This window comes from Martes martes, assembly GCF_963455335.1.
Source record: "Martes martes genome assembly, chromosome: 3".
Lineage (NCBI taxonomy): Eukaryota > Metazoa > Chordata > Mammalia > Carnivora > Mustelidae > Martes > Martes martes.
The window spans coordinates 109,822,634-109,849,150 of record NC_137890.1 but is presented as its reverse complement, the minus strand read 5'-3'; the positions used below and the strand labels follow the sequence as shown (position 1 = coordinate 109,849,150).

General features: G+C 35.4%; 1 protein-coding gene and 1 pseudogene across 2 annotated transcripts in view; both read right to left on the bottom strand.

The window, feature by feature from the left end:
- ARHGAP15 (Rho GTPase activating protein 15) overlaps positions 1 to 26,517 on the bottom strand; it is a 601,263-nt gene that overhangs the window by 290,781 nt on the left and 283,965 nt on the right. Inside the window, exons 7-8 of the mRNA XM_080798365.1 lie at positions 13,583 to 13,681; positions 12,208 to 12,337 (exon numbers count right to left, since the gene is read on the bottom strand). Of these exons, the coding sequence (XP_080654491.1) occupies positions 12,208 to 12,337; positions 13,583 to 13,681 (229 nt within the window). The remainder of the gene's footprint in view (positions 1 to 12,207; positions 12,338 to 13,582; positions 13,682 to 26,517) is intronic.
- LOC308339674 (large ribosomal subunit protein uL23-like) lies at positions 21,683 to 22,141 on the bottom strand (annotated as a pseudogene). Its single transcript has one exon. The product of its transcript is annotated as a large ribosomal subunit protein uL23-like (transcript).

Here is a 26,517-nt window from a genome sequence, read left to right as displayed (position 1 = left end):
GGGTAGTTTATTCTTGGCTTAATTTTTGTTATTGTTGTTTTTGCTTGGCCACAGCCGTTCCCTTAGTTCATGACTTAGGTGTGGCACAGACAAAAGTTACAAGGAAAGTGTTTAATTATTGGTTCTCTCTCAGTCTGCAGTCACCATTTGAAAGCGATTGATGAGATTAAATAGTCACCACCTAAAATCATTGTCATGGCATGGCCACTATGATCATAACCATATGCAGAGTTATTTTACACAGAGATAGACTAGCTAGCTCTTCTATATGAGTAAGCCTTGTCCAAGTTTCAAAGGCCACTCTCTGGCCCTGAACTTGCAAAACGTACTTAGAGTGCTTCTCTATGTGCATGCGAATCAGCTGTTTAAATGCAGATTCTATTCAGTAGATGTCAGGTGGGGCATAAGATACTGTATTTCCTAATAAACTCCCTGATGATGTTGTTGCTGCTGCTAGTCCATGGACCTAAGTATCCCCATCTAGTAGGATTCTGAAAGAATGAAACTGGGGGCAAATTCTGCCGAACTCCTAGGCATCCTGATGTTTACCCCAAACCACAGATGCAGTGAGTGTTTGGACTCTGCCAATAATTCTCCCACTACGTGTCAAGAAAACCTATCAATATCCCTGCAGAAAGTCCTGGATCTTTCCCCTTCTCTATTCTCATTGCCTAGTTTTAGCTTGCATTATGTGACTTGGCCCACTGTAAGTTCCTAATTTATCTTCTTATCTCTTATCTTTCACTCTTCTTTGGTGCTACTTTTCTCTTTGCCATTCTCCACATTTCCACCAAAGTGATCACTTTGCATACCAGATCTGTTAATATCGCCTGCCTTCTGAAAAGTCTGTTGCTAGGCTCCTATTACTTACAGGATAAAATCCAAATTCCCTAGCACTTCATGCATGACCCCCTGCCAATGTTCCCTGTTCATTTCCAACCTGATCTCCAGTTGTTGCTCTAATGTTTTGTGCACTCCAGTCTCACTGATCTACTGCTGTTCTCCAACATGTTTTGATCTGTAGTTCTTTCTTTCCTGTCTAATATGTATGCATTTTATTTATTCTCTGCCATTTCTTTCTTCTCATTCTGAAAAACAAACTCCCAGAGTTTCACAGCAGTATTAAATTCCAGGTACCTTTTATTTCCCTTTATTGGCTGCCTTGTTTCCCTGGTTCTCTTCTCCCAGCCCTCCCCCATCTCCTCCTACCTGTGTTTCCAGGGATCAATTTCCAAAAATATTACATACACTCACATCCTTGTCTCAGGAACTGCTTCTTGAGGAACCAAAACTAAAACACCTATCAACAGGTCAGTGCCTCAGAGGATGCAGAGAGGGGAATCCTCTCACACTGTTGGTGGGAATTCAAGCTGGTGCAGCCACTCAGGAAAACAATATCGAGGTTTGTCAAAAAGTTGAAAATAGGAGCTACCCTATGACCCAGCAATTTCACTACTAGGTATTTACTTCAAGGATAAGAATGTAGTGATCCGAAGGGACACATGCACCTGAATGTTCATAGCAGCAATGCCCACAATAGCCAAACTGTGGAAGGAGCCCAGATGTCCATCAACAGATGAACAGATAAAGAAGATGTGGGATATATATACAATGGTATATTACTCTGCCATCAAAAAAGTGGAATCCTGCCATTTGCAATGATATGGATAGAACTAGAGGGTATTAGGCTAAGTGAAATATATCAATCAGAGAAAGATAATTATCATATGATTTCACTCATAGGTGGAATATAAGAAGAAAAACAGGGGATCATGGTGCAGGGAAAGAAAAATAAAATAAGATAAAAACAGAGAAGGAGGCAAACCATAAGAGACTCTTAACTATAGGAAACAAACTGAGGGTTGCTGGAGGGGAGAGGGAGTGTGGGGATTGGGTAACTGGGGGATGGGCATTAAGGATGGCAAAGGATGTAATGAGCACTGGGTATTATGTAAGATTGAGGAATCACTGAACTTACCTCTGAAATTAATAATATACTATATGTTAATTAATTGGATTTAAATCTTAGAAAAGAAATATAACTGCCAAGGGGCCTGGGCTGGTGAGGAAGAGGTCAGTGCCTCGCATGTCAAATTTTCTCTTTATTCCTCAGACATTAAATTTGCAATTGGTTTCTTCTCTTCATCTCATTCACTCAGTCATTTGTTCACTCATTCACTGAGACATTTAAAATATGGAACACCACTGTGTTTCAGACTCTGGTCTAAGTAATGGGGATGAGGAGTCATCATTATATGGAGGCGTATACCCTCAGGCACTTGTGGTCTCATAGGATAGAAAGATCCTGGCTTCAGCAAAAGACTGAAACCTTGCTCAGATAGAACTGCCTCTACTAGGTATCAAATTCCCTTAATTCAGATAGAGCAGACGTGGTGGGCATCTAGGCATGCTTGCCAGTTTTCTGATGGTGTATGTTTTAGTGAGACCAGACTTACAGCATCTTCCAGTTTGTTCCCTGTAAGTGACTCTATCTATATTCATGTGGTTTTGATATTCTTACTCTAGTAAAAATGCCACCTCTTTATCACCAGATGTGTTACGATGTTTGGCTCGATTCTAATATACATGTATACATGTATATATACACACACATATATATGTATGTATACATATAATACTAAAAGTAAACGAAATCTTTAATTGCTTTTAAGTGATCCATAAATCTCTGTCAAAGTTCTATTATTGCATCATTTTGCCATTTTATACAAGAATGGAAAAGGCAACTGACACTTGGTGAAGCTTAATCTCTAGAGAATGCCATAACATCAGGCTCACACATTCAGGAATGGCAAAACGGAATGTTTATTAGTCATAACACTTAAGGAATCCCTTAAGGAAACTAAAATAAAAGTATTATGATGCCATGAGTCAACAGAATGATGAAGATATTTAAAAATTGGGCCCTTGGTAAATTATGCATTTGTTTAATCTGAGTTTGCTGACTATTTAAATCAGTGGCAAAGCACATTCTTGCCGTATTTCTAAAAGAGAAGAATTGAGGGATTTATAGTACACAAACAAAAGCCATGATAATTTTGCTCAGAGTACACTCATTTGGAATCTAATATTTATATTACAACATAGATCAACAAAGTTTGGGATATATTCTAGATTTAGTATATACATTATCATTAGGTCTAATATATTTATTAGATCATATACAAATCATATACATATTTATATATTTATTTTATATTTATGTAAAAAGTATCCATTGTATTTATCTAGAAAGTCCTTTATGAGAAACTTAAGAAACTTGTCCAAGTCTTACCAAGTCTTTACCAAGAGGTAAGAATTATACTTAAATTTTGGGACTCTTAGACCCAAATTTCTAATACAATAACCATACAACCTTTGGAAAAGGTTACATATAATATTTTTATAAGCTTCTGTTTTTAGTCAGATTTTTATAAATAAACTGACCTTAAAGAAAATTTTTCTCGAGTCTCCTAAAATTTTCAAAAAAACAAAAATTTTCCAAACTACTCTTTTTTATTTTATTACTCCTTTTTTCTGATACCCTTAAGAGTTACTCCTTTTTTCTTGCATCCAATAGGGTCTTGCAAATTCTGTCAGAGTCCATAGAAGAGCCTAAAGAGTAAGAATGAACCAGAGTTTTCTCTTAAATAAAGTAGGGGCTAGAATACATAAGAGAAAGATGTTGAGAGGACAGTGACTTTAAGCAAAGGGATTAGGATTTCTCCTTTCCCCTCCTGCAAGGTCTTAGTCATTTTTATCCTCACCACAGAATAAAGCACTTATTTGTAGATGAGTTTGTTAGGCACAGTACATGTGACCTGCAGAAAACATATCATTGCTTTGAGATTTTAAAGTTCTAAGAGAAAACTGAAAGAGACATATAAATAGTGGCCTTAAAATGTCAAACCATTACAAGTAGTCAGGACAAGGAACCGTTTATTATTGTTCCTAAATAAGTTTCAGAAATTTCATCATGATTTTTAGCACGGAACAAGTAGTATGTTCATGTTGGTCATGTGAATATCCTCATTCATTTACTAACTAACTTAACACTATACATTTTTGAACAATCTCAAATATCATCAAGCCACTCTGCTAGTAGCAGATATAAAGGTAAATAAGACAGAATCCTTTCTAGAGTCTGGCAGTCTAGTGGGTAGACAAACAGACATTTGACACTGGCTTATTGTAACACACTTTGGTAATTACAATGATAATGATATGGACTGAACATTATAAGAAAACCAAGGAAGATCACCTAACTTATCACAGAAATTTTGGCAAGTTTTCAAGGGAATGTATGGCCTGAGCTGAGTCTTGAAGAATGTTAATTTAGGAAAGGAAGGCCTTGACTTCAAGGTAAGAGTCAGCAAAGACCAGTGTATGTCAGGGATTATAAGCACCATTTCTCTGGAATATAAATCATGGGCCAGAGGGTAGTGGGAAAAAACTGAAGAAGGGGACGCAGGTCATGAAGAGGTTTCTATTGAGGAACTTTGACTTGAATCCTTTCAATGCAGTAATTTGATTAGAAATTGCTCTTAACCTTTGACTTCAATTTTGGAGGACATCATCTCTAATGGCAAAATCCCAGTCCTTACATTTTCTATTTGGCCATAGTATCTCCCATTTGGCCTCTACTTTTTTAGGTCAATTAATTTTGTATACAAAAAGGATATATTGGGGCTCCTGGGTGGCTCAGTGGGTTAAAGCCTCTGCCTTCAGCTCAGGTCATGATCCCAGGGTCCTGGGATCGAGCCCCGCATCGGGCTCTCTGCTCAGCGGGGAGCCTGCTTCCCTTCCTCTCTCTCTGCCTGCCTCTCTGCCTACTTGTGATCTCTGTCTGTCAAATAAATGAATAAAATCTTTAAAAAAAAAAGGATATATTTATTTATATTAGGGAAATTGAGTAGCAAGAGTATGTGGCTTCAGGTCCTATTTAAATAATCAAGGAAAGATGAATTGACAGACTGATTTACCTTCCCCCAAGTCACCCCTGAGACATTTCTTGAAGGAAGCTAAGAGTCCTATTGTTACAGATCAAACTTTATTTAATTTGGATAGACACAGATGGTATTTTTGGATACATCTCACACTTTGGGTGAAAGCAACACCTGATTTTCCTTGCATGTATGTGGATTTTATGATGAGTAGTAAGAAACAAACTTATTTTCCAAGAAAATTTCAGATTATATAATTTTTCCCCCTAACCATGCCATTAGATCTATTTGGGACATCAAAATAAATGCATTAAAAAGCAAATTACTTTCCTTTAGGATTTTGAAGAAAATTAACATTGCTCCTATACTCCAGAAATAAAAAGGAGCAGACCCAATAAATTCTGTATACAAAAAGAGGCGACCATATGTGTTCAAAGAATGTTTTTTTTTTTTTTCCCCTGCACAGGGATTCATTATAAGAACACCTTAAATATCATGTTTAGCTAAGATAGTTTAAACTTGATATGACAGTAGTGAACAAATATACTTTAAAACTTTACAAGGAAATGTTAATATATACCCATTCTAGAGTCATAGAATAAATGGAGAGAAACTTTCAAAGGAGATCAAAGAGCACTTTTTATATTGTTTACAATCACAGTAGTGTATTAATGCTAAGGAAATATTGCTCAAGAATTAGACCAAAGAGCCCTTTTGATTTGGCCTATTATTGAAAGAAAGATGCCATCTGACCTAATGAAATCAGAAATTGATTAAATGCAGTTTATCTAAGGGGAAAAACGGTCATGGAGTTACTGCAAGGGTCAGGAAGAGATGGGGTGATCTAGTGCTTGAGTGCTGATAGGGTTAGATAGACTCTCAGAGTAGCTGATGTTACAAGATACATGACAACGGACACCCACAGTTCAGAGGGCAAGATCAACCCCTTAGATGGGAAAGAGGAGATTAATCAGAATATTCTTTGCTCAGCTTATAACTAGGTCCTCTTATCAAATGATTCATGGAGAAGTGAATGTTTTGAAGAAACTGTAATCTATGGGTCCCAGGAAAGCTGGGAATGCTGCTAAGTACCTTTGGAACACATGTCAGAAAATTTCTGTAGTCACACAATGCCTCAGTGAGACCCTGTAACCTTCATGAATAAAACCAGTTTGACAAAGTAATTTGGTTGCCTGATTGTCAAGTGTGAGTCTAATCTTTACTGCTTTTTTTCCCCCCGTAATGTTTAAATCCTCCTGTTTTAGCAACATAAATTTTCATTTAAATTTTTTCATTTTTCTTTAGTTACAGAAATATTCTGAAATAAAGAATTCCCTTGACCTGTGGAAAACAATCAAGAAAAGAACTGACATTCACCGTTCCTTTGATATTGTCAGTCTTATGACTATAGGAAAACAAAATAATTTTTGTTTTCACACTTTTCTTCAATAGTTTATTTTTCTCACATACATACTGACTGAAACTGGTGCCAAGATAGTAATATTGTTTTTAGGGGGAAAAATCAAGAATCAGATGATTGACCATCCTACCCAAATGGAAAACCTTTGTCCCTTTGACAACACAATAACCCATAATACTCTACATAAATATTATGACTTTTTTGTTGTTCCCAGGTAGGAGATTTTCTGTTTCTTCAGGGTTAGATACAATTTATTTGTGCAATTTTAAAGTCATTTTCATTTTCTTGGCAGATGGCTTATTTATCTTATTATTTTCATGCATTGGCAAGATTAGGCTGTTTCATACAAAATTCTTAAGAAGAATAAGAAACTTTAAAATATGTCTTTATATGGGTCTCCAGAACAGACATCACAATATGAGTTTCAAACAATTGCTAGTTACATATGCATCCAAGAAACTAGTATGACTTTTCCATTTTGGATAATAATAAACATCTTACAAATTTCTTTAATTACACTGCTATCAGAAAGGCCACAATAGTCACACACACACACACACACACACACACACACACTATATATATATATATATATATAGAGAGAGAGAGAGAGAGAGAGAGACACTTTTGGAGAAAAATTGGAAAATAAAGAGTTATTAGTGTTTTTTTAATTATCAAAGGAGGTCTTAATGTAATTCATAATCAGAAAATTTGATCCTTAGAAATTTTCAAGCCAGAATTAGAAAATACCTATATTCTCTTATCAAATTATAACCATGAGTAATACTTTGTGTGTACTCATTTTTAATTGTGAAACTCTTAATATATACAGAAAACAAGAGCATCATGATAACTCCTGTAGATACCACCTAGATTCGTCAAATATTAACATTTAGGACAATACCAGACTTAATCTGTCATTACACACATTACAAAGAGCATCTGCTCTTGCCAAGAACTCACTTCCTTGCCTGTGTTAAAAAATCTTTCTTCCCTTCATTCTCCCTTTTCCCCAGTATTTTATTCTGGCTTGGAGGCTCTGCATTCCCTCCTTGACACCACTGAGGATTTTCAGGGTCCAGGAGCCTCTTAGCCAAAGTCATTCTGTTCATTCTAATTGCTTTGGTGGGGTAGGTACAGGAGCAGGGGAGGAGGAAAAGGGAAACCAGATGGAAAGCAATGCTACTGGAAAGTCTTAGCTCTTAGGGCCAGAGGTGCAACAAACTCAGAACAAGCTGTTCCCTAAAAACAACATTCTAAGTGATTGCATAAGGTTCAAGCGTGCTTTTGTGGCTGGTACGTGGTTTCCTTATGAAAGTGTGCTGAGATCTAAGCAACCAGTTTACAATTGGATTTTGAGGACACAGTCTACTTACGTTGTGGATGACCAGTGTTGTAATTATTTAGATTAGTACAAAAAATAAGTGCCTCTCTATCAGACTTGTTTTCACTTGGCATGATCATGATCACTTCGCAGGCAAATTTTTAAACAAAGATATTATTAAGGGTTCACAGATATTTTCATTTTCTACATTGTATGAATATCTCACCCCATTTTTTTCATTCCTGTCTTTATCCCTGTAGCTCTGTACGTACACTCCTACTACATACATCACTAAGGGGAAATGAAATTGGGAAACGTGACCTAAATACTGTAAGGATTGCACCCAGAATACATTTGTTGTTTATGAAAAGTTCATTGAAAGACAGCTAGAAGAAAACTCATTTTCTTTCAGTTGTCTTACTGTTTGATCTTATTCTTTTTTATTTTATTCTTGGTCATTTGTCATTTTGGGGTGCTTATTTACAATTCTAAAAGTATCAGTCTCATATAAAAGTTACCCAAGGTCTCCATGCATGGGTTTCACAGTTTAGCACCTGATCAGCGCACAGTATACCACTTCTGAAGCATAACCCAAATACGAAAATATTTTTTTAAAAATGGAAAGTGCAAATGAGTGAAGTCACAAATTTTAGTTGTGTACCTTCAGGTATACCCGCTAATTAAAAAGAATGAATACATGAATGAATGAATAAACTAGAGCTGTGCCTAAAGGGATAGTGAAATGGTTAGATGCGGAATCCATTCCATCAACTGGAACTTCATGACCAGCTCTTCTGGGCATAAAAGAACCATGAGTATCTCTTGGCTCCCTTCTATTATTTCCTGGTGTGCTGCTCCCAAGAATGCCCTGGCTGCCATTTTCACCTGGGGACTCGCCAGGACAAAGACCAGCTGCTCTTATTTAGATTTTCGTAGCCATGACTCCCAAACCCAATTCTGGTTCTTTCCCCTTATTCTCTCTGTACTTGGGGAAAGGGTGTCAAGTACATGTGTCCGGCTCCATTCTTCCATTAGACATGACCCTAGGCTCATGCCCTGTTTTGGTACCTTCTGCTCAGGGACAGAGAGGATAATAATAAGAGCTCCTACTCATTGAGTGCCTGCTGGGAGCTAAGTATTTACATGTCTAATTTCAAATTCTCATGCTATCCTGCAAGGACATTATTAGACCCATTTTTACAGATCTACAAAGTAAAGTTCAGAAAAGTTAAGAAAACTCTCCAAGATTATTTGATACAGGATTTATATTTGGGCCTTTCCTCTTTGCCATCCGTGGAAGATACTTCTCTTTCCTTGGAAAAATATGCTAGCATTTTCTTTGATTGACTCTCCACTTTCCATTAACAATCCTCCCTGGAGAGCTGCTCTCCCACTCTCATCCCATGCTGGTGTCCTGAATTTCCCACAGTGATTTGGCCCTTACATTGAATTTTCTGGCTTCTTGTCTGTTAGACTCAGCTGATATCTTAAAATATCTGATTAGTCCTTAATAATGTTGGCAGATTAGAATCATATTTTAAAAAGGAAAGTATATTTAAGCACTTAACTTTCACAATTCACTCATTGAGAGTACATATTTTTTCCCATGTTACCCAGAGAAACTGGACAATGAAATGACCACCTGTTAGCTGCTAATGATGTTCACATGCCTTTAAAAAAAGTAATTCTGGCTTTATTTGTCTACAATCTTGGCGACAAAACTTATGGGAACATCAAGGGCACAGGAAGCCAAAGGCAGCAAACTGACAATAAAGTTTGTGCTTAGACTACTAATAAGGGAGGAGATACTGTGAATCTCTAATTCCACATAATTGTTTAATCTCAAGAGGGTAACATAAAACTGAATGCATGTTTTAAGAATCTAAGTTTGGGTGTTCAAATCTAGGACTGAGATCAGAGGGGGTTTCACACAGTATACTTCCTACTTGAAAAAATATTTTAAAAAGCATCAAATATAAAATATGCCAATCATTATTTCAAATGCATAGTCTAACTTGACATTGTGTGGGTGTGTCAATCATGACTTTCAAATGAAAAGCAACACATAAATATTGAACAAACTTAATTTAAAGTGATAGAGGGATATTAACAGTATCCTACATTGCAAAAAAATTACAAAGACTTAAAAAGGGATTACAACTATAAATACCCATCAAAATATAGAAATGAAGCATTTTCTAAAATTAGGGCTAACATTAAAGACTAAATGACCTCTTTATTTTAATAGTGACACCAAACTCCAGAGAAATTTGGTTTTAGTTCTTTTGCTAATATGTTTTGGGTCCCTATTTAAGTTCACTGATTTCTATGCAAGTCATTTTTAATGTAGCATTTCCATCCAAGTCCAAAGTTGATATAAATTAAGTTTACCTTTTATTTGTTCACTTCACTGTAGTGTAATGATTAAAAGCATAGGCTCTAATCTCAAATTGCACGGGTTTGAAACTTGTCTCTGTAACTTGTCTTTGTACAAATGGCCTTAATCTCCATGCCTCAGTTTTCTCATCTATAAAATAGGTTTAGTAGTAGTACCTGATTCGTTGGGTTAGTGGGAGGATTAGGTAAGTCAACACAAATGAGAACTTAGAATAATTCCTGGTGAAAAGAAAGTGTTCAATGGTTGCTGGCTATCATTATTTTTAAACTGCCAAGGAAAAGGTGAATACGAGGTCCCTAGAGAATTAGCTACATTTTAAAATGAATAGATAAATCATATGCCTCTTCCCTTGTCTCTAGGCAGGTTTGAATTTAAGTCCCAAATACACAAATAATTGTCTTTCCCAATCAAAAATAAATTCTAAAGAGGAGTAGCTGGTATTCTATCTGTAGGAACTTTTCCCCCCCTGTATCATCCTAAAACATTTCAAGTGACTATCCCTGAACACAGAATCCATTTGCTTCAACGTTTCTCAAACACTTTTACAAATCTTTATTTTCTCCTAAGCTTCAGTCCAGACGCATGTCAAGGTATCCTCCAAACCTCGACTAATCATTGCCTCATATATCCCATCACATACACACGACAAAATGGTCATATAATTAACATTAACATACTCACTTACATAACATTAACATACTCACAATTGAATTCTAATTCTAAAATCTTACCGTAAATTTGATTCCATATTATGTAAAGGGGAACGATGACCAGGAATTAAAGGGAAATATTCAAATGAGATAACTCCAAACTGTACCACCTTATGGAAAAATCTTTTTAAATGGCACTGCTAACTCTCCGCAAATAACTTAATTTACAAAACACCATACAGATTAAGACATTAACATGGATCATTTTAAACTCCAACCTAACACAACTGGCTAGCTAAATATGTTTCTAGCAGTTGTTGAAATTATGGTATGAGTTTTTGAATAATGACTTCATTTTGAAAGGGTGCTTCTACTCAGAGTTGTCATGCTATTTCTAGATTTTTAATATCCCAATAATTTATCTCTGTAAGATATATTATATATAAATAGCTTCTCTCTTCCTTGTCATATGCATGAGAGAGTGCACCTATGTTTATATATACATACATATATATGTGTGTTCCCTAATGCATACAAACTCATGCATATATACACACATAGTCATTTAGCACATGTACTCATGTATACATGTAGATATTCTGTTAGAAGCCCTTCTCTACTTATAGAGTTCTCTTTAATTCAAAAAACTAGAATGTAACTACACTGATCTTAGATCAGAGGGAGATGGCAGAAAAAATAGGGATTCAGAAGGCTGAGCGTAGGTGATCCAGGAAAGGTACTATAAATTTTGAGACTTTGGGAAGTTAGTTTTCTTTGATTTCAGAGACTCCCACTTTGATTTCAGAGATACCTTTCAGAAGGCCGAAACCCCCCAAACCGACTGTGAGATGTGTGACACGTTTTCATAATCTCCTTTTGTTGAGGAGGAAGCAGGCTGGGCAAGGTTGAGAGTTACACTCAAGATCACTATATGGTGAGATTGGTGCTTCTTACTCTAAACTCACTTCTTTCAGGATATTACAACTTGATGTGAGCTTGGAGAACATATAATTCGTAACCCACACATCTAAATCTTTCTGGTGGTCTGAAAGTGTGGAAAGTTGCATAGCCTCTTGGTTTAAGTTGTGCCAAACCGTGGCGGTCACTCATACATCTTTTAATGTATGGAAATCAAATAGTCAGCATACCAAGGTTTGGAGACGCTTGACATTTCCCACTTTCAATATCAATCACCAATCTGAACGCCATGGCTATTACTCAGAGATTCAGAGGTTTTCCGTAAGCAGAGACCATGACCTTGGAACAATTATTTTTCAAAAGGCCTTACCAACAATGACGCGAGCAAAGCACCCAGACTGCCCTCCAGTGTATGAATCCATGGCTAGGAAATGGCTACGAATCTTCCATGAGTAGTATGAGTTTGGCTCAAATCTTAATTTCCATGCATTTATATTTCATAAGCATTGCATTTAGACAAAGTTAAAATCAGCAAGTAAAAAAAAAAAAAAACTTACTTAAAGATTTTCTGTGCTCTGGTTTCTGTTCTTTTATATCATTATCGTAGTGACTTAGTAATTCAGTACTGGAAGATCTCTGGATTTTGAATAATTCCAGGTTTCTTGATGAGCCACTTGGATCCTTTGGCTGGAAATAACAAACAATTAGACTGAATAATTTTATAGGGAAGAAAGGATTCACGAAATAGCTTAGTGATCTATTTTGATGTTAATTTTAAAGGGAAGACTAACTAAGATAATTATTTTAGGACAGGTCCTCTTTGCTAAGCTCAATATTCAAATTTAATAATAGCTCTATGTATAAAAAACTTACTAAATGCTTTGCATTACCCCAAGCACTCCACTTGTATTAACTCAATTAATCATCACAGTAATCCTGTGAGGTAGATATCATCATTACCCCTGCTTTCCAGACAAGGAAACTGAAGCCAAAAGAGATAAGTAATTTGCCTAAGGCCACACAACTAGTAAGGAAGGAACCAGGATTCAAATTCAGACAGTTTGAGTCCAGAGTCCACTCTTAATGACAATAACAAACTCTGTGTGTGGGTGGGTAGATACGGGGTAAGCGCTCAAGCAAGCCTGGATAAGGGGACTATACAGTTGAAGGAGAAAAGTCAATTTGTTATTTTTTAAACTTTTAGTCCCAAAATGTTATAAAGGAAGACTGCAATTAAATAGAAATAAAATCACACAGAAAATGCAGTATTTTCGTATTGTATACATTATTAAAAGCAACTGAGAATAGTTATTTTTTCCTCAAGATTTTGCAAATATTAGTAATCCAAAAATTAAATGCTTGGTCTAGAATCAGTAAATAATGGTAGTTTTAAATAATTTGATTCTTTAAAAATATACTCCGAATGTATGGATTTTGGGTAATTTCTTGAAGTTTTAGATTCATAATTTTCATGGGAAGAACAATCTAACTTCACTGGAAGAACAGTGAAAATCAGTATAAAGGATTATTATTTACTGGTATTATAACAGTAAGTATGGGCTCAAATACTCTGATATTTATTTTCAAGAATATGTATTACAGACAACATAAACTGAAAATGTGAAAATTCAGTAGTCGTTAAGTGCTTGTGTGCTTTTTACAGCTTCTTGTAAATGAATGTCCATGTTATTTCGGGGAGGGGGAAATGAATGCACTGTATTTTTCATTTGAAAGAGAGAAATCAAATGACATTTAGCTCTAGGAATTACATCTGTTGAAACGGGTTTTTAGTGGACTTTATTTAAACTTAAAATTACTTAACATCTCTCGATCTATAGGATCCATTTAAATATGTGTGTTATATGCCTAAGCAACACAATTTAAGTGACAACATTTTAATTAATAAAGGTAACAGCCAAAACAAATACATACCAATCTGTCAATTGCATTTTTGATAGCGTGGAACCAATCCAATATGATGAAGTCAATATCTGACTGCAGAAGGAACTCATTTCCTGATACTGTTGTGATCTGAAAAAAAATTGACAGGTAAGCAAACCATATAAAATATAAGTCTTACATTAAAAAAAGGAGATATATATACATATATATCATATATGCATATGGTATATACATATATATGTGTATATATGTGTGTGTGTGTATTTGCATATATATAGTTTAAAAAACAAGACTTCAGTACAACAAAATATTTTCTTATATTCCAGTAATTGTCTTTCTGGGAACTGGAATACCAGGATCATTTTGAACTGCTCTCTATAAACTGTTTTTTCATGTCATAACAAATACATTATTGTTTTAATAATAGAACGATTAACTCAGAGTAGGACTCAAGCTGAATTGCTCCAACTCAAGGAGAAGCGAGTCAGGAAGTTCAGAACGATGCAGACAGTACCCACTTAAGTCAGAACCTCAGAAAAATGCACCCGGGTGTGTCAGAATTCATTCTGCACTTTTGGCTCTTTCCTGTTTGTCTTTTTCAAATCTAATAGTATCTCTATATTTGATTTCCTTTTATGGAGGGCTGTAAAACAGATTATTTACCAAAGAGACTAATGCAGACTTTTCCAAAAAGGTCATTCAAATGAATAACATTTGGCTATTTCTACTTTCCTATCATAAAGACCTATAGGAAAGTAATAAAGGACTAATTTCCCCACAAACGGAGCGTATTAGAATAAAACTTTATTTACATATTTGAACCTCTCACAGAGAGTATTTATCGAGTGAACATCCCCGTTCCAGACTCTCAGAGCTATTAAGTAGTTGGCAATATTTAACATGTAACTATACGTTTTTCATTATGGTGAATCTTTTCCTCTCCAGAATTGTAAGAGAAGAATGTGACCCTATAGAAACAGAGCGGTGCTCTTGATTTCACACATAAAAGGCTACTTAGAGACGAATTTGACTAGAGTGGGTGTGGACACGCTTTCTGTATTAGGCCATCCATCTGAACTTTGAAGATTCTCCCTTTGTATTGACTTTTTGTTTCAACAGGAAGATGAACATTGCGCGACTACTGTCTAAATCAAGCAAGGCTTCAAAGCTTTAGAAGACTGCCATTTCAAAATACTCAATCAGGGGCTAGTCACCTCTTCTCAGCCTTCCTTGCTCTAAATCGGAGGTGAACACTGAAATGTGCCCACAGGTTCAGAAAATCACAAGTCACTCTTCAGCATGTCTCTATAATTCTATCATTAAAGCGAGGATTATTATCCAAAATAGCTCAATCTGAAGGGTTCAGTGATTCTTATGGCAAAATTTAATGACAATGATCCTGGAGTTTTAAGGAAATTTTCTATTACATCCATACTTATATATTCACTCTTCATTTATTTTGAGAAAAAAATGATTCAGAGATACAACATCACTCCATCCTGTGACGCAACCATTGTTGAGTGAGATGTGTTCTCACGTCTTACAACTGTAAGAAGGGGAACTAAGTATATGCAATTATGAGAAGTGAAAGATTAGAAACTAAGAAGAATTTAATTATCCACATTATAATTTGACAGACTATGAGGGCCAATATCTCGTTCTTTTTTTTTTTTTCTTTAAGTAAAATTGCATGTAAGATTTGGGATGGCTCAAATAGCCTCCAAATAGTCCTCTGTCTTATTTATCTATTAAAAGACAGTTAAGCTGATGTTTGCCTAATTATCTGAACACCCTAGCAATGTTCTTTACTTACGTAAAGTTCCAAATATTTACTTTATAAAGTGTTGCCACAGAAATAGTAATCTAGAAATGTAAGGTCACTTGTAACTAACCCAAGAAAACCGGTAATGTCCCTGACCTCTACCTTCCTCCTAATCTAAATTTAAATATTTTGATTATGAATGTATTATATAACATCACAATTTGATAACATACACAAAGAAACACGAATTAGTCCAAACACAATGTACAATCTATTTTTCTGCCATTATAAATAAACCATTATTAAAATTATAAAAAACATTTCAAAGTACAAGCAACAAACATAATTAGATTTACTATATGCTGAGGGTTTAGGAAAGAGCTCACAGTTCAGTTTTCAATCTAGTAAATTCAAACAGTGATAAAATGTAAGTACTTCAGCCGTACATTCGCATTTTTGGTGCATGCTATGCAAGGAAAGGGAATCTTTTACAGCCAACACAACCAAAAACAAAACACATTTTAAAAGTTTCTTTATCCAGATATATTACTGCATTAATCGTACATAATCAGTGATCTATGAATTCATTTGAGGATGCAGGATCAGGGAGCTGTATGAATGCAATTCATTCAAAATATACTATCAGAAAGATACAGTTCACAGTCTCTCCTCTGTCTTCCCACTAATCTTTCCAGTTACTAGGCAGTCTGGAGAAGTCTGCTACTGCTCTCTACAGTTTAAATGCATCCACTTCTTAATTACAGTCAGTAATTGACTTTGTTCTGCTCTATCCCAGACGTTCACAGGAAAGCAGTTTCAAAGTCTTTGACTGCTCAAGTCCATTTAATTCAGGTTTCCATCCACATTTTACATTACCTCCTTAAGATTTTCTGATAAATGGTTTGCTGAATCATATTTGCAGTTTGAACAATCGAATTTTCAACACTCTTGGGGAAAAAAGACATCAGTAAAGACTGTTAGCTTTGACTAAACCTTTTGATTGAACAATTCCTGATGACAATCTAAAGTGATGTAAAACTAATAACAGGCATAAAACATCTGATATTAAGCCATGCTAATGTATTCTTGCAATATCATGTTTTGCTTAAGTGAGAAAAACTGGCTGGCGCGAGGTGGTTGAAGAAGGAACTTAGAGAAAGCACAACGGGTTTAGGCAAGAGTGGCTGGTCTCCATTTTGCTTTGAAGCCTACTTTAGACAAACATCTCTTGAAATCTGTCCTTGCCACCAACTCCTATTTTGAAGGGATATATCCTGGCACCAAAGCAGTCTTAGTGAAATGTGCTGGTGTTGTCAATAATGTCAATAATAGATATCTTTAATTACCTGTCTGGGGAAATTTTCCTCAAACTTTTCACACTCAATCAGGATGTGTCTGAATTCTTGCTGGTGTCACGTGGATGTCTAGGAAATCATATGAATGTACCCACTGAGCAAGATGAAGAATATTGGTATTATTTCAACAATAGTTTTCCTCTAGGCTAGGAACCTAGGGTCTGTGTCCATGTTGCGGTTCTTCTGAAGATGGAAGCAGGTTATCTCCCAGCTCCAAACTCCACCAATAAGCGGTGAGGAGAGAAGAAATGTGTTGCTCAGGCTTTAATTAACACAGGGAATATTGTTAGGCTAATTTAGACAACTTTGAAGAGTTCTCATGAGCGATGTCTATGTTTATTTAAGTATTGCCCTTTTCAGTATCATCAATTAAGCATTGCCCTTGTCTATATACAGTCTGGCATTTAGTCTTTCCATTGGTCATTTTTAATTTAAATGAAAAATAATATGTAGAATGGCATTAAACTATTAAAAATTTCTGTAATTTAGTTTACCAGAATAGAAACAAAAACTTTATAGAATTTCACATTTTTTCCTAATTATAAGAATAATTGTATCGTTTATGAAGAATTTGGAAAAAATAAAGATAGCAAAAAAGTAGATTAAAACTATTCATGACTCCACAAAGTAAACACTAGGGACATTTTAATTTAATTATTGCCAATCTTTATAAATAAAAACCAAATGTATATGACAATGATACGTGCACAACTTTATGCTATGGATAGATACCTTATCAGTTAAACATATTTGATGGCTTAGTATTATTGCTATTTCCATTCCAGTTGACCTCAAATGCATGTTGAGACTATCAAAGGTGCAAGAAATAATGAGTGATATGTGTTCTCCTCTTTGAGAGCAGCACTTTTCCTATCACAGAATAATTTCTGCAAATAATTCTTTGTTCAGGAGACTGAGCAGGGTGTCTTTGACCAAATATCCCTCTAGTCATCAAGGATTGATTAAGCATCCATTAAGTGTGAAGCACATTGCTAGAAACTAAGGATACACCCTCCCCAACACTCAAGAGCTCACAATCTGTTTGCGTTGATAGGACATACGCATATAAAGATAAATAACAATAGAAAATGGCTTATACCAAGTCCCAATGTGAATGTCACAGACAATGCTCACGTCAAGATTTCAGAGGATGGAGTAATTACTGCAGACACATTTACACCATGGAATTATACATAAACTGTTGGTCATGATACGTTATTCTTTAAAGGTTGATTGTATCAGAACTTTAGTATATTAAGGATGTGAATACTACCACTTGGTATGCAAAGTGATATCAGCTTTAATGATCTCAAAGCACATAATAAACATTCTTCAAATGCAGCTTCCCTCCACTATCATAAAGTAATTTTGCAAATGAAGAAAATGAAGCAAATGAGGAAAATGAGAATGCCATTCTATCAAATTGGCATCATTTTAAATGATAGAATTAAGAGATTACAAAGATCTTGATTTCTAGTTCACTAGTCCTCAGCAAACAATCTTACAGTCAAGGACTCTATGCATATGGGAAAAGGACTACGGTGAGTTGGTTTCAGTTGTGAAATCTGGAATGGAATGCAGATCTTAGAAAAAAGTCATTTGTTTCTTTACTGTTATGTAAAAGATAGCCCAATTTTAAAGGATCACCCAATAACCTTATTCAATTGTTTTCTTCTTCCATGCCTCCTGAAAAATAACCACTATCCTACTATGAAAAAAATATATCTAAAACAGGATTAGGGCATCCAAAAAAATCCCTTCAAATCTTAGAAAGGACTAAAACAATCCTATGTTTAATCTAAATATCATTCATATTTTGCTTATGATCAATCTTTGATTATGAACCAAATGAGAATTTATTCCATCTTAATGAAGCTGAAACTATATGTAGGAAATATGTAATAAAATATGCCAAATATTCAAACACTCCTAAAAAATGTTGAATGATATGGCTACAGTGATTCTACAAATAAGTGGATTACCCATTTAGGAGGAATGGAATTTAATTACTATTGTATTTGGAGACACTTTGGACTTCATGATGAAGTCATTATATTTGAATTAAATTAAGTAGCTATAAAAATTTATGTCAAAATATACTAAATTCATTTGAAGTGAATATAAATTATTTTTGAAGTTAATTTTGGCTCTATCTTTATTGAATTCTAACAGCATAAAATATAGGTATATATTTTGGCTGCATAATAGTGAGAGCTCAAGACCTAAAGCTGAAGAAATAATGCTTAAATGAAAACCCTCAGATTCACATTTTTTTCATCTTGCATCACACTCCACAAATATCCATTTGATATAGCTGATCAAATAAAGGTTGTCATGGTTATACTAATAGTTATATTACTTGGTCTCAAAGGTGTTTATGACCACCAAAGAAATTACATTATCAAGCTGCATGTCTATCTCAAATTACAGTCTGGTTTGAGTAACTCCTAACATTTTCCTTAACATGTTGAGCAAAGCTAACACGAAACTATGGGTAAAATATCAGTTAGAAGTAAAAGGTCTTCAATTTGTCTTCCCAAAAATGTTTCTTGTTAAAACATTTTGTGAGAAAGTATCTGCCTTGTGTTCCCAATGTTGCTAGATGTTAAGTAAATATATGCTGATTATAAAGGGGAAAAAGTTGCTTTGGCAACTCTCTTATTAAAATGCATTTGTAACCCCCATCTGTCATGAAAGTTTTGAAAAGTTTGTTTACTTTGGACAGCAGCCTTATCCAGGGTTACCCTAGCAAACAATGATAGCCGTCTTCAGAAGTTGTGTGAAGAACAAGCCACTAGGGATCCATTTTTGTTTTAATTGGCACACACAAACACTTTTCTGGTCTGTCAGGAAGATCAAGCTAATATGCATGGAGGGTGTTATATTCTTAGCTTTGGGGAGCAGTAAAGCTCCCTTTATTTAAGTAATTTAAATGATAGACTGCAAAAACTTTGCAAGTCAGAAAAATGTTTTATACTTTCTTAGGGAATATTTGTTTTAAGCAACGGAAAATGTTCTACATATCTAAAGATGTTGAACCTTATGTTATAATTACCCATTCTTTCTTCTGACTCCATGAAATATTCTTAAATCCACATGCTACTAAATCAGGCTAGCCACCAATGGATCCTGAATTTCCACAACTCCCCCTGTGTTAACAAATGTGTGTTCATTAGTTTCCAGATGTTTATTGGATATGTTTTCAATGTATTTGGGGTTGATTGATTTGCATGTACATTTATTGAAACCCTCAGTGGTATCATCATATCGAAAGAACCTGCCCACGTAAGCAATTTCTTATTTAATGGAAAGTAAACAAATGTTGGGCTACATACACAACAAATCTCAAGGGCATTCCAAAATCTAAGGTTTAAGGCCAATCTTTCAAGAAACAGTGCTTTTTAATTGAAATTGAGTTGTACCTTTGACACCCAAATAATTTGGTTCACGCAGATTTGTTCTGCATAATAAAACTGGCCCATAGCGAATAGTCACGTCTATATCACTTGTTCACTTTACCTTTCTATTTGTAAACGAAATACCCAAACCCCAAATTTATTTCAATCAAACAAACATTAGACAAAAACTCATGTGCATTCTTTTATCAGTAGGAAAATATTTTAAGTACTGAGAAACAGTCTTCTCAATATTCATGAAAGAATACTACCTAAGTAATTAGTAGAGAGTTTAGCAGTTTCCACAGTTTTGCAGTCAGCTACACCAAAACTTTTGCCTGTGGTGCTCATATGAAACACGACAGAAAAAGTGACTAATCGAAGCAGTTGGTGTATAAAGATACCAGCTTAGAGTTCTATTGCTGTTAACATTAATTTCTAAATTTGGGAGGAGTAGCTGCCTCCAGATAAGGTAATCATCCTAGGACTCATGTTTGCTGGTACCCAACACTCAATCAGCCACTGCCAATCACAGATCAGTGTTTAATCTGAGCTATGTTCACTGTGCAAAATTACACATTTAGTCCCATGGCATTTGGAAATCTGCAGCTCCCACTCTTTTCAAATTGGAATGATTTTCATTATGTCTGTTATTTATGTAATGCCTAATTTAAAAAAATTAACAACTCAAAAAGTGTAAATTTACAATCTCCGTTTCCCCAAAGTATACTAAATTATCATCTATCCTTCAATATTTTTTGACTCATGGATTAACATTGTATATGTGCTTATATTATAATGAAAATGTGTCATGAAAAATTTTTATGCATATAAATATCTGTACTACCATAATCTCCCACTTGGATTTAATAACAATATCTTTTGATTTCTCCCCCATCTCATCCATACTTTCTCTTCCAGCCCATATTTCATATTGCAGCCATTGTGATCTCTCTGAAATTTGGATCTAATCATCCTATTCCTCTGCTTGGTTACATTCTGAAACTCCCCACAGATGTTACATTGCCATGCAAGCTTTAATTCAGCTTACCAGACCCTGTGTTCTCTGCCACCTACCCACAGTGCAGCCCCCTGTTCTGTATTTCCTTTTGCGTCTCTATGATTCAGCCATATTTAATTTTTTCGTTACCAAGCTCTCCCATACTCATTTTCATTTCTGCCCTTAGAGTAGCTTTCCATTGCCCAGAACACTCTGATTCCTCTATCATATCATTCAGATCAATTTAGATGTCACCTTTTCAGAAAAGGTTCCCTGAAATAGATACACCTCCTAAGAGCTCCCATGATATATTGATCCTACTTTATTATAAGAAATATTGGTCTGCGTTACAATTATCTATTGATTTCTCTGTCCCCCCTACTACACTGTATTCACTCTGAAGCCAAGGGTAATTGTCTACCTACTGTGTGGCTGCATAACGCACACCTAAGAGGCATTAAGTAAATAATACATAGACAAGTACCATCTGCCTTCTACATTTCAGTGAATACATTATATGATAATGTTTGATATACCACAGTATATTTAACTCATCCTCCATTGTAAAAAAATTATGGTAAATAAATTTGGATTTAGATTTAGCAAGCTGGACTCAGTTTAGATGATCCCAATTTTGTTGGCAATATCCAAAGCATCATAGTCAGGGGCTGGGCAAACACAGGCATTTTTCTCTCCATCAGGCCTGATCAAGGTGTTACCCCTGGGCATGTCAGTGGCCTTCTTTACAACTGTTTGATCTGGTGCCTGTTGGCTTTGACATCCACAATGAACACAAGTGAGTTGCTGTCTTTTATTTTCTTCATGGCTGACTTGGTAGTAGGGAGAATTTGATGATGACATACTGGTCAAGTTTGTTTTCCCTAGGGGTTCTCTTCCAAGGATATTTGGGCTGCCTTTGAAGATGCAGTGTCTTGGACTCCTGGAAGTAGGTGACATGCAGATCTTTCTTTTGTGACTGGGGATGTCATTAAGTACCCTCTTCTAGACCTTCAAAGCCTTTGCTTTGGCTTTCGCCTTGGGAGGGGCAGGGGTTTCCTTCTTCACCTTCAGTGCCATCTTCATGAAAGGCATCCATTGTAATAACATTTTGAAGGTTGTAAGACCGTTGTGTTCTTTTAGGCAATGCAAGTAGTTTGTTTTGACATCTACTAATATCATGTTTCTCAGAGTAGAGTAAGCAATCCATTATGAAGATTGATAACCACAGTCTGAGGCTATATTTTCCCATCACTCAACAAGTCCCAGACTTTAGACAATAGCATTAAATTTGGAGGAGTCAGGAAGCACAAAGAGTGGGTCTATATTTCCATACATTTCTCTAGAATAGAATATTCTTGATTATATTACAAAGCCACCATGTGTTCTGCAAGGATAATCTACTACATCAACCAAGCATCTCACCCTATGTATGGACCTTTCTAACTAAGAGTTGATAATGTGGGAAACCAGATGTAAGTTTAAGATTTTTAAGAGTTAATACTTAGGTTAATGGGTCAAGTCTTTAGAGAACCTCAGTGATGCAAAGGTGCTCGTTGCTTGTCAATCAACAATGCAGCCATGAATTTCACTAAAACACTATTAACATTAATAAACAAGCAAACTGTGGGAGGACAAGTGGCACTAGTTATGTTACCAAGAATTTTATTTAAAAATATTAGCTAATTAAAGATACAGTGACTTACGCAGAAACGGGTATTGTCACCACAAGTTTATTACTTACACATTTCCCATTAATAAGTGCTGAGATTGCACAACAAGAATAAAAGATGTTGCAGTATGTAGCTCTATGCTATTGTAACATATTTGGCCATGATTATGAGTGTTTATAAAACATTCAAGAATTGTTCCATGTCTACTTACATTAATGAGAACACCTGTTAACTTTAGTGCTGTACAGACTTATTTGCATTAGATTCAGGTTTTTGCATACTGTACATCACTTTTTGAAACAATTAGATGCTTATAGAGAAATATAGCTGAGTGAAAAACAGCAGCTTGAATGCCTTCCGGCTCAAGACAATTCAACTCCAGGTTTCAGTGAAAAACAAAAATCTGCTGAATTACAATACTGACAGTTAGAAGTGAATGTAGGTGTATTTTATATACTTTTTTACATTCGGAGAACAGAAGATACATATTAAAACCTGCACTTTATTCCTCAAGAAAAATTAAGACAATTTCCAGACAAGGGTGCCAACCAGTAACAAACGACAATGTCACCACAAAGTGGATTCTTACCCAAGTAAGAAGAAAGAAGTCCACTTACAAAGTGGACTTCTTACCCACGAAAGATCTCTTTATCAGTCTCAGAAAGCTATATGATTTCCACAGGTGAAAATCTGCAGACCACTGCTCACCTGATATTGTTTACAATCATTGGCCACAGGGCCTTTTCCATGTGAGGACCGCACTGAAAGATGTGAAGGAGCTGAGGACACTCCCCCCCAAACCTCCACCGAGTCTGTCATTTCTGAGCTCCCAGTCACAGCATAACCCAAATGTACCCACTTAGAAAAGTACGATAATTTCCTTACATAAGCCAGTGAGTCTGCCTTATTCATTACTCAGAAAAAAAACCATCGTAACTTTTGTAGGTCTCACTCTATTGACACATCTGTCTGCCACTCCCCATAGGATATTAAAGCTTCTGCGATTTAAATATTTTCAGTTATTGAAAAGGGAGCACTCACACAAATCTGTGGATTCACAGCCTCTATTATCATCATTATATTTAAGAGGTGCAATATTTACATCAAAATGACTCAGTTGGTGATATATTCTAAAGATAAATGTGTATTTATGATCTGAAGAAGTGTGATTTATAACTACTTTGTCAGACATAAACAGAGTGCCTCTGTGCTGTTCTAGTAAATGCAGATTAGCCAGGGCACAAATGAACTCTTTTCATAGGATTAATTCTACCTTGACTTGGGAACTGAGGGAACTGAGAATTCCCCTTGGAGAATGCGCAGATCACAACAAGAATGGTATCTATTTCCTTCTGTACTGTCTCACTATATAGTCTGGGAAGAATAATTAATATTAGGTGAGGATTTGGGGATCATCTAGTGAATATTTTTAAAGATTTGCTTCTTTAGAGAGAAAGAGCAGCAGGGAGAGGCAGAGGGAGAGGGAGACTTAAGCAGACTCTGCACTGAGCATGGAGCCCCACACGGGGCTCAGTCTCATGATCCTGAGAGCATGACCTGAGCTTAAACCAAGAGTTGGGATGCTTAACCAACTGTGCCACCCAGGAGACCCTCAATTGGTGAATTTTTGTTGTCTGGATTCCAAATCTATGTAATTCAAGAATTTAATACTATAGTAAAACCTTACTTTTAGATCTCGAAAATTTTTTGAAATTATTTTTAACCAAGTACTTGACGATCTAGATTTTGCCCTCCATAAAATAGCATCGTTATTCATGAAGGATGATACATTAAGCAGATGTATAATTAGGAACTTCATAAATGAGAAGAAATTTCTCTTTTTTCATGAATTCTAGTTTTAAGTAAATTGAAAATTTTGAGATTTTTTTTTCTGAAAATATGCAGAAGTGATCATTCTGCCTATTGGAGAAATCCTTCACTGTTTATTCAAAAGGGTTATCTTTAAACAAACATGAAAAAAAATCTAGCATTTTAAAAACTACAGTTTAGTGACATATTATACATAATACAATGGTATATAAAATATAATTTGATGGTACTTAAAAAATACTTGTGATTATATGGTAGAAAAAAGAAAACACTTGTGATTATATGATAGACAATGACCTCTGACAGGTGAGCAAAGGACCGATATTTAAAGATACAAATGTAGTGATCTGAAGGGGCATGTGCACCCAAATGTTTACAGCAGCAATGTCCACAATAGGCAAACTATGGAAAGAGACTTGATGTACATCAACAGATGAAGGGATAAAGAAGATGTGGTGTGTGTATATGCATATACATTAACACATATATATTATATACATATATATACACATATAAACATATATATACATTTACACACACACACACACACACACACACACACACACACGCACACAATGGAATACTATGCAGCCATCAAAAATGAAATCTTACCATTTGCAATGATGTGGATAGAACTAGAAGGTATTATGCTAAGCAAAACAAGTTGATCAGAGAAAGAGAATTATCATATGATCTCACTGATATGAGGAGTTTGAGAGGCAGGGTGGGGAGTTATGGGGGAAAGGAGGGAAAATGAAACAAGATGGGCCTGGGGAGGGAGACAAACCATAAGAGACTCTTAATCTCAGGCAACAAACCGAGGGTTCCTGGAGATGGAGGTGGCAGAGATGGGGTATGGGTAATGGACACTGGGGAGGGTATGTGTTATGGTGATTGCTGTGAATTGTGTAAGACTGATGATTCACACACCTGTACCCTTGAAACAAATAATACATTATATGTTAATAAATAACAACAACAATAATAATAATGGAGACATTTGACATTTGCAATGACATACACATTATTCCATACTAAATATGTGCAACAACACTTAATACACTTAATCCTCCCACCCAGTCAAAGTAATATTTGTGTTAAAAATAGAACCCCTTAAAAATGTTGGACTTAAAAAAATATTGGTTGTATTTTTAGTGACTACATAAGGTGATTACATAATTTATTGCCTTAACTGTGACAATTTTGAAAGCAAAAGAGGTATTACTAATAGTTACACTAGGACAGTAAGTCTACTTGGGACCAATAGGGATACATTGGGACATATACAATATGGGATACATTGGGACACTATTTATCATACACAACAGTGGGGAGCAATTCAATAGCCATTGATATTATTATAGGGACCTAGTGAACTCCTACTAATGTCAAATTCTAGGAACTGTGAAGTATTCCAAAGTAAATTAGCTCTTTTGCTAACTCTTTGCTCTTAAGAAGCTTATAATCTAGTGTGACAAGTAACACCAACATGGGAAAACAATGAGAAACAATAATTATGATTCAACATGGAGCCTATGTACTCATTTTTAAGGAACAAACCACTGTTTCTCTATTAAACTAGAGTCCTCAAGGAAGGAGGTTGGAGAAGGTTTTTACAAGGACAAATGAGACTTAGTAGAAGAAAAGGAAGGGAGAGTGAAGGTGACAAGAGCAGTTTGTGCAGTTAGTGAGAGGCAGGAAAGAAGATAGTATCTCTAGAGGACGTTCAGGAGCTGTCCCTAAGTCCTCTTTGTAGATTCTTTTCCCTTTGCTCATCCTTAAATGGAGGAGCCCATCAGCATTCTTGATTTTTCTTACTTTGGGACACATTCCTGAGTGACATTACCAACTCCATTTTGCTTTAATCTGAGTAATAAACTGATAAAGCCTTAATTGATATCTCTAGTTCAGACATCTTTACTTACATAGTATCTATTTGGTATCTATTTCAGT